At 40.1% G+C, this 12,992-nt stretch overlaps 2 protein-coding genes across 2 annotated transcripts in view; both read right to left on the minus strand.

Annotated features, from left to right (window-relative positions):
- Positions 1–370: 370 nt before the first annotated feature.
- On the minus strand, positions 371–3,100 carry LOC143260423 (uncharacterized). The gene is made up of 2 exons (XM_076525689.1): positions 967–3,100; positions 371–888 (listed from the first exon to the last, which is right to left on the minus strand). Exons 1-2 carry the CDS (start codon positions 3,098–3,100, stop codon positions 371–373), a joined length of 2,652 nt encoding a protein of 883 aa, XP_076381804.1.
- Positions 3,101–3,139: 39 nt separating this feature from the next.
- LOC117222907 (dynein axonemal intermediate chain 2) overlaps positions 3,140–12,992 on the minus strand; it is a 77,542-nt gene continuing 67,689 nt past the window's right edge. The window contains exons 11-12 of the mRNA XM_076525690.1: positions 7,488–7,567; positions 3,140–3,410 (exon numbers count right to left, since the gene is read on the minus strand). Coding sequence (XP_076381805.1) covers positions 3,140–3,410; positions 7,488–7,567 — 351 coding nt within the window. The remainder of the gene's footprint in view (positions 3,411–7,487; positions 7,568–12,992) is intronic.

Genomic DNA, 12,992 nt, shown 5'->3' on the forward strand with positions numbered 1-12,992 from the left:
AGAGTGACAAAATCTGCTCCTGCGAGACATCCCGCGCTGATGGGCCTACGTGCCCGAACAATGCCAGACCCAACCGTCATTGACTGGACCGTAATCAAGGACCAGGAGACGTTATGACGGTGCCACATGTGCCCGGGAACGGCCCGGGACAGACCCATACCGTCCGGGTACCCAAGCACATGGCCCCTGCCATAAATCCTGGCCACTTGGCCCTAACATACCGCCCACCTTGAACATGCATCGCATGTTCAACTATGTCTATATTTGATAACCATATAAGTGTAAGCTTATGATATGATTACAATCTACGTATTCTGTGCGAATATTACAATATTTACAATGATCGAGATTTACACTATACATAGTTGCGCTACACCTCGTGTGACATTTCTAAGTGATCTAACGGTATTATACACAATTTTGTCACGGGTCGTTTAATTGTTCCGGTTGACGTTCTGACTGTTGCGACACGAATCACTCCATCTGTACCAGGGTGTACCTGAACGATTCTTCCCATGCTCCACTGTAACGGGGGTAGATTGTCCTCCTTGATGATGACCAAGGAATCCACGGCTAATTTCGACGTGGTGGAATGCTGCCATTTGTGTCGTTGCTGCAACTGTTGAATACATTCCCGCTGCCACCTTTGCCAGAAATGCTGGACCATTTGCTGGATTAGCTGGTATCTGTTAAGTCGAGTGACCTTGATATCTCGTAGGTCATGAGATGGCAGTGTTGTAAGGGCAGTACCAATTAAAAAATGCCCAGGAGTCAAAGGGTTTAGGTCTGTGGGATCTGAGGATAATGGTGAAAGTGGACGTGAATTTAAACAGGATTCTATTTGCGTCAGTAACGTATATAGCTCTTCGAACGTGAGCCTCTGATCTCCTATAACGCGTGTGAGGTGGTATTTAGTAGGCGGATTGCTCGTGTGTACCTTCTACAATGCGCGACATATGCCCTAACGTCTCATATTCTGACATGAATTCTGTATACTGCTGTCTTTTGGTCGTAGTCTATGGGTGCGTTGGATAGTCTTCCGCCCACCCTGAGTAGTCCGCCATTGTCCAGAAATACATTTAGGGACCGTAGCGCACTGGAATTTGGAAGTGCTTGTTGCGTTTGTACTAATCTGATCTCTGTCGAAAATGCCTCCTTTTGCGCAAGTAATTCCAAACGTGTTCTCGCTGCATTGATTTCTATTGTTTGGGGTTAGTTCCTCTATGTCCCAAAACCTCTCTAATTGAGATTGCAGGTCATTGAGTGTGGCTAAACAACACATATTGTTTTGTGGTAATTTCTTATCTGCCCAGGTAGGAGTGCCTCCCAAAACCCAACCGAGTTGGGTCCTTTGCAAGAGCAGGTTGGGAGTTGATTTGTGTTGACCGACACATAGCAATGTCCAAAATAGACCTGCTCCAATGAGCATATCTATTGGCCGTTGTAAATGGAATTCTGGATCGGCTAGCTCTATGTGACTTGGAATTTCTATTTTTTCTCTATGTATCTGAAAATTGGGCATGTCTGACGTGATGGTTTCTATTGATAGGCATTGTACCGTGTGTTGAGATTTATTATATCGCGAATGAATTGTTAATGTTGCTCTACCTTCTATGGAATTTACTGCCCTTCCTAATCCTGTCACTGTTGAACTTATTGCAGTCGGTTTGATGCCGAGTCGTTGGCAAAATGCCGTGGTTATAAAATTTGCTTGAGATCCCGAATCTAATAGTACCCTGCATTTATGTGACTGACCACCCTTGTCCTTGACATAAACTATTGCTGTCGATAATACGGCATGCCCTATTGTATTTGCTACGTTAGCTGTGAGTACTGGGGGTTCTCGCGAATCTGATTCTCCTGTATCCGCGTAGCCTTCTTCTGCGCGTTTGACTTCGGGATTATGTAATAAGGAATGATGCTTCCTTCCACACTGTTTGCAATGACTCCGTGTACACGCCCGTACCCGATGTCCCGATGACAAACAATTGAAGCACAGCCGGGCTTCTTGCACTATCTTTGTTTTTGTATTTAAATCGCTGTTCTTAAATTTGTCACAGTTATATATCGCGTGATTGGCCTTACATGCGGGGCACCCGGCTGAGTTAACTACATGCGAAGCTATGTAGTTGTAACGAGGGGTATTGTTTGTTCCTCGAGGTCGCTGGTCGACCCTGGGTGCAGCTACCTGAACACTGACCGCGATATTTGCTAAATATTTGGAACGTTCTTCTATAAACGCAGAGAATTGACCAAATGTAGGCATTTCCGACTGAGATATTATTCTCCTTTCCCATTCTCTCATGGACACTTGACCTAACTTTCTGGACAATAATGGAACTAACATGGTATCCCAAGTTTCAACCGATTCACCCAAAGACATTAACGCTATTCTATGATTTGTAGCTTCGTCCAGAAATTCCCGCAATGTGATGTCTGATTCCCTTTGAATGGATTTTAAATCAAGTAATGAATTTACATGGTGCCGCTTGAGACTTGTGGAATCTTCATATCGCGACTTGAGTAATTCCCATGCATGTCTGTAATTTGTTCCGGACACGCCTAACGCTTGAATCACACGAGCCGCTACCCCCTTGAGTGAGGTGTTTAAATAATGGAACCGTTGTATGTCTGTTAATGAATTATTCTCGTGAATCACTGATGTAAATGTGTCTTTAAATTTCACCCAATCACTGTAATTGCCATCAAAGGAAGGCAGTTGCAGTGTCGGTAATCTAATGTTTATTGCGGTATCTGCAGTCTGCGCGGATATCGGGCTGTTCGTGGTTATCCTACTCTGTTCCGGAGTGGCACGGGCAATGACTATTTCAACTTGATCTATCAGATCAAAATACGCCGTCTCGAATTCTTCGCGCTCGATCGCGTGCGCTGCTTCGGCGTCCGTTCCAGCTACGAGTATTTCGATTCTAGTTTGAACTCTATTAAAATTGTCAAGGAGACATACATTTGCATCTAACCGTTTCTTAAGAGAACCCACCGAAGTCGTGGTCGCGAATTTGCAAATAAATGTCTTAAACCGCGTGAGTGCAGCCTTGACCGTTCCGCGCTCGATCATCAACGGTTTGAGATCTTCCGCCATAGTGATTTACTGACGCAAATGGGACTATAAAGGTACTTATCACTTGGGCTGGGATACTTGGTACTGCTGTCGATGCCTGTTGGCTGCACTGGGATGCTGCGTTGTTCTGCAATGATGTTGAGCTGCTGCGTGATTGTCCTGCTGTGGTGCTGGACTTCTGTGGTGTTGCACTGCTCTGAAGCTATATGCACTGCCTTCTCTGGATGCTGTAGCCTCCGGAAGAAACTTCTCGTCACTGAGCTCCTGAGATTCCTGATTGAAGCCCGGTGTTGGTGTTCTCGTGATACACTGTGCTGCGTGGCTGTAGCCTCTGATGATCTTTCACTTCGTCTGTGCGTTCTTATATCCGGCTCGAAGGACCAAATGTTGCGTGGCTGTAGCCTCCGATGATCTGTCACTTCGTCTGTGCGTTCTTGAATCCGGCTCGAAGGACCAAATGCTGCGTGGCTGTAGCCTCCGATGATCTGTCAATCTTCGTTTGTGCGTTCTTATATCCGGCTCGAAGGACCAAATGTTGCGTGGCTGTAGCCTCCGATGATCTGTCACTTCGTCTGTGCGTTCTTGAATCCGGCTCGAAGGACCAAATGCTGCGTGGCTGTAGCCTCCGATGATCTGTCACTTCGTCTGTGCGTTCTTAGATCCGGCTCGAAGGACCAAATGTTGAGGACTCATCAGATGGATGACGGAGATCCTCTGAATATTGCACTTGGTGCCGACTACCTCGAAGGACCACCCACTGTAGTGGGACTATTTGTAACGCGCAACCTAACCGTTACGCGATCTCACTATGTCTGTACTTTCTAAGAATGTTCTGTCTATACTTCTGAGGCTGTTCTGTCTATCTGCTGAGAATGTTCTGTCTGTCTGTACTCTCTGTCTGTTCTGTCTATCGCTCTAAGACTGTTCTGTCTGTCTGTACTCTCTGTATGTTCTGAAGTTGTTCTGTCTATCGCTCTAAGACTGTTCTGTTCTTCTTTTGAGAATGATCTGTGCTCTAGAGGACCGGAGTCATGTCTCATATCACCTCGGTCCTCCCTACTTCTCTTAACCTAGGGTGGGCGGCAAGGAATTACGGTCCAATCACTGCAATCCCAAATCCAGCGAGACTGCCCCAAAACGGTGGGCCGGGAGTTAGGAGGGAGAGTGACAAAATCTGCTCCTGCGAGACATCCCGCGCTGATGGGCCTACGTGCCCGAACAATGCCAGACCCAACCGTCATTGACTGGACCGTAATCAAGGACCAGGAGACGTTATGACGGTGCCACATGTGCCCGGGAACGGCCCGGGACAGACCCATACCGTCCGGGTACCCAAGCACATGGCCCCTGCCATAAATCCTGGCCACTTGGCCCTAACAGTATCTTCTAGTAGGTTGCAAAACAATACATATCTTATCGTCATTACGTGAGTCAAATTTTATTGACTGACTCAGTCGAGATTAATGATTCTGTCTAGAATTGTGTCTCATATCAGGAAACTTGCCGCGAAATGACAACATTGTATGCGTGGATTTTCTATAATCAGGTTTTTTAAACATAATGGGATGGAAATAATACTACAATATTCGTCGAAATTATTCATCGTCCGAAGCAGAGACAAAAACTTCAGACGTTCCTTTTCTCGCAGTAACAGAGATAAATTAAAATATTTTGCATCTAATACGATACTTGAGCACAGAGAGTTTTACCAAACGTAGAATTAAAGACCTTGTAACCTTATAACCTTGACATAATCGAACTTAGGGCCGATCTTGTCGCTTTTTCTGAAAATGTAGAACTCGCATGGCGATCTATTGATTAAAATTATTTCATTTATCTTCTCGTATTTAGTTACTTTAGTTTATTTTATTTACTCTTCTCGTAGTATTTTATTTATCTCGATTTAAAGTATCTCATTTCAATCTTGCGAGATTGTTTTATTGTAAATATAGTTTGAATGTTAACCCTTTGCAGCCGATGCCGCCACAGTGGCGGCATTCGCAAGTCGTCGTAAAAATCGGTGCCGCCAGTCTGGCGACAAGATGTATGTAATTAAAAAGGACTCTATATATCATGAAATTTGTATTCAAAATTTAGATTTATTTTCATCAGTGCACACTTAATGCATAAAATACCAAGCCAACAGAAGAACGAAAAGCCACTAACACACTTAAATTTTGTGAAATGTTTAGTCGATGAGTTAGTAGGAAATTTCCGGCACCAAACATCATCTACAGCGCAACCTTCAACATCATTCGTAGACATTAAATAGAATAATTAGCTTCATGTAATTCGTTCAGGAACCAAAAAAGACTGTGCAGTATGTTCCGACAGGAAAACTCCAGGTAAAAGACGAGAAACGTACTGTGATACCTGTACTCGGAAGCCAGGACATCATATCGGTGATTGTTTTGCCAAATACCACACTTTGGAAAATTACAGAAATTCAGAATTTATGTTTTTATGTATTATAAGTACTATTATAAAGGCAACAAATCAGTTTCAAAGAATTCTGCGTTTTTTAATACCCGTATATTTGCTTTAAATCACTAAGGGAAAAATAACGCCGAAAAGCTAAATTTGCTCCGACTAGCTGGTACAATAATGTCTCTCTTACTGACGCTCAGATTGTCCACTAAAATGGATAATTTGGGAAGAGGAGATACGATTATGCGAGCCTTGCGGCTCATTTTTATAATTGTGGACAATTTATAACTATAAAAATAAACTGCAAGGCTCGAATAATCGTATCTCCCCAAATCATATCTTCCCAAATTGTCCATTTTTGTGGTCAATCTGGGCGTCAATTAGAGAGACATTACTGTATTACTCCTATCAGAGAAATTTGCCGATCGCAAAGGGTTAATCAGAGAATGTGAAAGAATGTATGAAAAGAAAGAACGATCCAGTATTATGTCAATATAATGCTAGTCGACTTAAGACTAAATTAAATTGGAACGGTACGGATTAAAATAGCAAATTTTTTGGCTCTACTATACATCGTCGACAGCGTTCCAGTCTGAATGTTTTTGCGCATCGACACGCCTATGAACGACCCCACGATCCATTTTCACCTCACCTTGTACAGATTACAGGAGAACACCGAGGGATTTCTCGGGGAAAAATATTTCGCAGCCGAGGCGACGCGTTGCACAACAGGGGACGCTTGTTCCCGTCACGATCACCCGTGAAAAATTCCGCGGATCACCGGCTGACGGAATTTTTTTACAAGCTACCCGATAATGGAAAATCAATAGAGCATCGATACGAACACGAGTCGGCCGCCGCTAATGCGAAATCGACGGCAAATCGATCGGCAGCCAGCGCCGTTCGCGACGCTCGCTCACCGAAATCCGTCGTGTCGACGAGAATCACGTCGAAGAACAACTACCGGGGGCACGCCGGTCATTGTAGATCATCGGGAACAATGCTCTCGGTTCTGTTAAAACATTTTTTGCCCCCGTCTGATTTAGCACCACGCCGAATTTACGGTATTCGAAGGGCGGAAGGGCACCCGGGCGTCATTTATTGTCCAACGAAAATGTTATCTTATGAATTGGAAAAGAATAATTCTTTCAGAACTACGCGAAAGTATGCCATGGGGTCGTATTTTTTTTTACATGGATGCGAACTTTCCGTTTGTTGCACGCGATATTTTCATGCGACGTATTGTTTGCATTTCATTGCAACTTGTTTTAATTGTTCAGCGATGCTATCGATGTTCTGTGTCAGGAATTTTGCTGCAAGATATAAAGTCAATGACGAATATTAATGGCAATTGTAACAAAAAGATACAGTGGCCCACAAAAGTTTTCGTACCACTTTTAGAACGCAATAACTTTTTTAAGACTGGACCAAGTGACTCGAATTTGTTTAGACGATGGCAGGACTCGTCTACCAGACGATGACCAAAATGCTTTTCTTTAAATTTTGCTATTACTTGGAATGACGACAAAAATAAAATCTCTCATTTTTTAACTTTTTTATCTGAGCTTATAACGGAAATTTCAAAAATGAATTTCTTTTTCAAATTTTGCTATTACTTGGAATGACGACAAAAATAAAATCTCTCATTTTTTAACATTTTTATTTGAGCTTTTAATGGAAACTTCAAAAATACCTATCGATGATCTCGGTAACTTATATGCACGCTGAAAATTGTATCGAAATCAGTTGACGTTGTTCTGAGTTATAACAAATTAGAGATGGTAAAAGTCACAGTTTTATCACGATTTTGACCAAAAACTGGATGAAATCTGCAGTTCTTTGAATCTTTCAACGCTTGTAGCTCGACTCTGGATTAACCGATTTCGATCAAATTTTCAGCACGCATACGAGTTACCGAGATTTACGAGAGGCATTTTTGACACTTTTGTTATAGGCTCGGATAAAAAAGCTAATTAATTACCTTTTTTTGTCATCCCATGTAATAGCAAAATGAAAAGAAGGCATTTTAGTGATCATCCAGTAGACTAGTCCCTCTATCACCTAAAAAAAATTCAAGCCATTTAGTTGAGTTTTAAAAAAGTTATTACGTTTCAGAAGATATACGAACACTTCGGCGACCCACTGTATTTATAATATGCGATCATTTATAACGCACATCGATGTACGGTGTAACAAATTTTACATAATATGTTCGTTAAAGGAACCTGCTGTAATAAAATAATGAATTTGCAATATCGCAGTGAAATAAAGTAAAACATATCGATCGGTCGTGGACGTTACACGTTCGTCGCAAGAAAGGGCGACCGAAAGCGTTAAACTAATTAAAACGTCTATGAATATGAACGTAACTGATTGAAACGACTACAAGCAAAACGAAAATTAAGTCCTCTGCGTTACACAGACAATCTCTTTTGCACGAGGATCTACGGTCCAATTATAAATACAAATATGGTTAGCACGTGCAAATAGAATTCTGTTTACCGGCAGAAGCTCGCAGCCGAGCTCTTTAGAGTCAATGAATTCTCTCGGAGGATTTGCTCGACAATTTTCCTAAATAAAATCGGCGTCTCCTTTCCGTGTCCATTAACCGGCGGGGCTTGCTTAATATTCCCGGCGCATTGTTCCGCGGGAAAAGCATCGTGAAGCTGTTGCTAACATTCTTCGGCCGAAGTTGTTGATAATAAGACCCGACTCCCGACCGAAATGCTTGACTGGTTGGTTGCTCGATTTTAATCCGGGTTTTGTGCCCGTCGAACAGTCGCGTAGCCGACAATGAGCGGAAGCTGAAGATTTCTCGGGGAACAGGAAGTTTCGGCCGCGAGGAACGGGGCACAATAAACCATGAAAGACTGCGCGGGTCTATGTAACCTGCTTTTACGGGGCTCCGCGGGCAAATGAACCGGCGCGACGGTGACGTCGTTTGGGAATGTGTCTGGTAAACGTGATATTATGTCGAATATTATAGGAATGCGGGAGAACGTTACGGGCGAAACACGTGCGCATATAGGACACGTGTACACGGAAACTGCATGTACAGAGCTACACATTATCATGAGCATAGTTATCATGCGCGGGCATTAGACTCGAGGGTTCCCAGAGCGATAGGCTTTCACCGCTAACACAATATGTCTAAGCAGTGTGATCTTCTGATTGGACGGCACTGTGAGACTCGAATTATTGCCCTAACGCGGTTAGCGAACCGTGATCTTATGCGAATTTTATCAAATTAACATTGAAATCAAATGTTTTGCCCCACTTTAAACTGTATCGATGAATATTTTGAGATGGTATATCGTCGTTCTTTTACGTTGATCGCACGTTTAAGAACGCTTTTCAAGACATCAAAGGTTGCTCCATGTCGCATGTACACAACCGACGAAGTATAAACAAATTAGGATTTTCGAATCTTCTAATAATTGTCTCTCGAGCAAATTGTTATTTCGAAAGACATTTTAAGACTGTTATTTTTATTATATGAATTCTGTTATTGATTAATGTCACATTTGAACGCGTATACGGATAATTAATAAGATAAACGAATAGAATTATGAAAATAGATAATATAAATTGAAATTTTGACTTTGTTTGATTACATTCGACAAAGTTACGATCTGACTGTTCCTACTTGCGACATGTAGACTGACACAGTTGGTAGAAATGTGTGAACTAAAATTGCTCTATAAGTTTACAAATTCCGTAATTTTCTAATTTAAAAATTTGCTATTCTTTTTACAATTCACTGTCATAAATATTTTCGAATATTTCGATATCATATGGACGCTTGTTTTTTAGTCACTCTGTTAGATAACATATGATGCAGCAGAGTATAGTATGTTTCTTAAATATAAGCTTGTACACTATGAAAAAATCAATAGATAGTCACCTGATTATCTATAAATAGTTTTAATTAATCAGTTCAAATTAACTGTCATTATTAACTATCTCTATTAAGTTTGACAAGGAGATTAACATTTAACGATTATTATACATTAAATGATTTGTCTCCCCAAATAATCCAACACTGCAAATCATAAACAAACCTAATGAAGCAATCATAATTAAAACGCTAATCCTTATACAATTAACACCTCACAAAAATGTCCTAACAACGTTAAAACATAAAGTTCTTATTTGTTAGTGATCTACACAGGCAATACCATTGAAAATATGAATCAGTATGATTCTGCATTTCCAAAACTTCTCCAGATGATCACTAAATTGGGGCTATTTATGTATTTGGCATAGATTTATAAACTACAAGAAAATATAGAAATGAACAATTTCTAATAGCACTTTTATTTTATTTTTACAATGAGTAATCCTCTAATTGACTAAAGAAACTTTTCTCTAATTCTAAATTCTATAAAATGACGTACAGCAGCGGTTATTGATTTAAGACAATGAATTTTAATTTCGTCGTCGTTCTGGAGAAGTTTTGCAACCACAGAACATTTTACCAATTTCTGCCTTCCTTTTCGTCTTGATCTTTTGTTCGTTACCGTTCTTCAGAAAGTGAATTTTCAGAGAGATTCGCAATCTATTAGGTTAGTGGTGTCAGTTACCGTGGGGTAGCCAATTACTGTGCCTTACTTTACTTCCCAGCATAATTGATTTGATATTTATCGAATAAGACACATTAAACTTTTTTATTTAAAATTAATTAATCATTTATTTGTTAAAATTGAACGTATAAAAGACTGAAGTTCTTAAAATACCAGAAAGATTATCCCAATTTTTCGCGAAATTTTCTGTAAATCTTATAAAAAAGCTTAAGAGAAAATAGTGAACGAATGATATTCATTAAAATAATTCGTTCTATACTGTGTTCAACGAAACATGGCATAAAATATAAACAGCCGCACGCGAGAGATGCGTGATCGGGTCAGGGCCGAATCAGAATTTTCGGGCCCTTCTACATGAAGCTACTCTGCATGCAAGGGCCCTCGATGAGGGTCCTCTAAAATTCGTCCCTGAGCATCGACGTCTAACAACCACTCGGTTGCAACCGCAGCACCGATCGCGTGAACGTTCTGTTTACATTTTGTGCCAATTCTCATCGAATAAAGCGTGTACAGGTAAGATATCACAATGTTAATTGTATTTAGCAAAACAGTGATTATTTATTTGGATTTTTGTTCCTTTAATTCTTTTAATTTTAGTAGTGCATTTACTGTGCACGGTAATTGAATCAGTTTCTCGCTCGATGCGTTGCGTGTTGTTCTGTTATGCACTATGTCGCTTACCACAGCATAGGCCTACATAACCTCAAATCATCTCTGCTATATTTTTAACGAGAAGAAATGTAAATATGAATTTTTATTAAGGTAGTCACCTCCGATGTAAATTTTTAAATGATTTATTACGATGTTATATTTGTTCTCATAAAAATTAAAATTCATTAAAGTACATATGTTAAATATTATACAATAGCTCGTGTAAACTATCTTAAATTTGTACAAGTTATACGTACAATTCACCTAACATACAAATTATCTACATTTATATAAACAGTAAGAGAAAAAGAAAACGCGCAAGATTTTAATTTCATTATAAAATCGATTTGATTAAAAATATTTTGTAAATCTTTTTTTACGAACATAGTATAATCATGTTTTCTAGAAACAAAGTATAAGAGTATTGTAAAAACGTAGGATTAAATTATATTCTGGCAAAGATTTCAATTTCATTATAAAATCGATTTCATTAAAAATATTTGGCAAATCTTTTTTTACGAACATAGCATAATCATGTTTTCCAGAAATAAAATATAAGAGTATTGTAAAAGCTTCGATGTACAATTGAAGTAATATGTACATGCGTAAATGTAAAGTAGCTCTGTTTCGAGTACTATAACGAGAAATATTCTTTAGAATATTTTAGAGCATTTTGATAAATGTATATTTGTATATATTTATATACATTTATCAAAATACTAAACAAAACTCGGAGATAAATAACTGCAATCAATGAAAGAGCATAATATAGTAATCAAGATTTCGAATTTGTTTCGATCTCAATACCTAACAAAAACAAAGTAATTTTTCAATCTATATTCTTCGTAGCAATAAAGTAGATATGTACTAAGCTGGATATATCTATGCAGTCGTATCTCTGCCATATACCTACTGTGTTCTTATGGCAACCAGATTTTCTTTAGCATGTATAAATCTGTCACGTGTTCCAAAGCTTAAAAATGCTGCCCATAAAATGTATATAACATTTACTTCGTCTCGTTAACATACATTTTTCTTGTGCACAGTTATTAAGGCTGAGCATTCGGAGAGGGAGCACAGTAACTGGCTCCAGAACATTTTTTTCTAATATTCAAAGATTTGATATTTGTCTCATGGATCGATTGCTGATGTTTATGCAAACGCATATGTTTATAGGAAAGGGATAAATTTATAGGTCTTGGACGGAAATTTGTTTTATCATTAGAGGATCCCAAAAATATAAGCACATTCTACATTAATTTTGCAGATATTTCACATGTTTTTACATATGAATTTTGCATAAACATCATTCGCAGTCTACTCATGGAAAAAATGATATCGACGAAAGAAATTTGGAAATTTACCGATGAGTTCTTAAGAAGTATCAATGAAATTGCTAACGTTGTTTTTAGTAGCGAAAACTCCTGAAGCCCGCCAGCAGTACCCATTAATTGGCTCCTTTGCCCTAATCACAACGCTCGCCGTTAATCGCGGGCGGTTCGACGTGGATTCGGTTTCAGAACGACGAAAATTGGAAGATTCGATCGCGAGCTGTAGACACCGTCGACTGTTAATTTGTCAGGGACGCGGTGTATAATTGACTTGCGCTGTTGACGGGCCCACAGGGTCAATTAAGTCGCACAGGTAACGGCCTGGCTTTGAAGGTGCACGCACATCATCCGAAGACACGTTGGAAATTCGCTGACGCCCGCGAATGTTCTCCGGCCGTGTACCTGCTCGCACAGAAGACACATGCTGACACGTCTGGGGATACGTTTATGTACGCAGACAAAATTTATGGACGGTGTGCACTGGCTGGCGAATATTATGCCCCCTAATGGCTTCTGTAACGGTGCCACGTCTACGCTTAAGGGAAACGGGAAAGCGATCTGCCTAAATTCGCTTACTCGGCCGGCCGGCTCTGGATGCAACCAAATGAAACTTGCAAGAATTCCCTCCGTCCCGCATATTTCGTATCTTTCATTTTATTGCCCCCCTTCCCCCTCCACCGAAACCGCCTCGGCATGCAAAATCTATAAGGTGACCCTGCAGGAACGTTTTCACATTTTTTTCTGCAGCGAGTGCGATGGATTTGCACAGCAATGAGCGGATGATACGCGAAACGGTGAAAACAGAAGAGTTTATTTGCAGAACGCTGTTATTATCAATTTATTAATGCGTCACGATCCGCGATATTGCGATGAATTTGTTTTTAACGCAATAGCAGAATTCTATAATTATAGCGTACTGAG

This window comes from Megalopta genalis, chromosome 12 (genome assembly GCF_051020955.1).
Source record: "Megalopta genalis isolate 19385.01 chromosome 12, iyMegGena1_principal, whole genome shotgun sequence".
In the NCBI taxonomy this organism is placed as follows: Eukaryota; Metazoa; Arthropoda; class Insecta; order Hymenoptera; family Halictidae; genus Megalopta; species Megalopta genalis.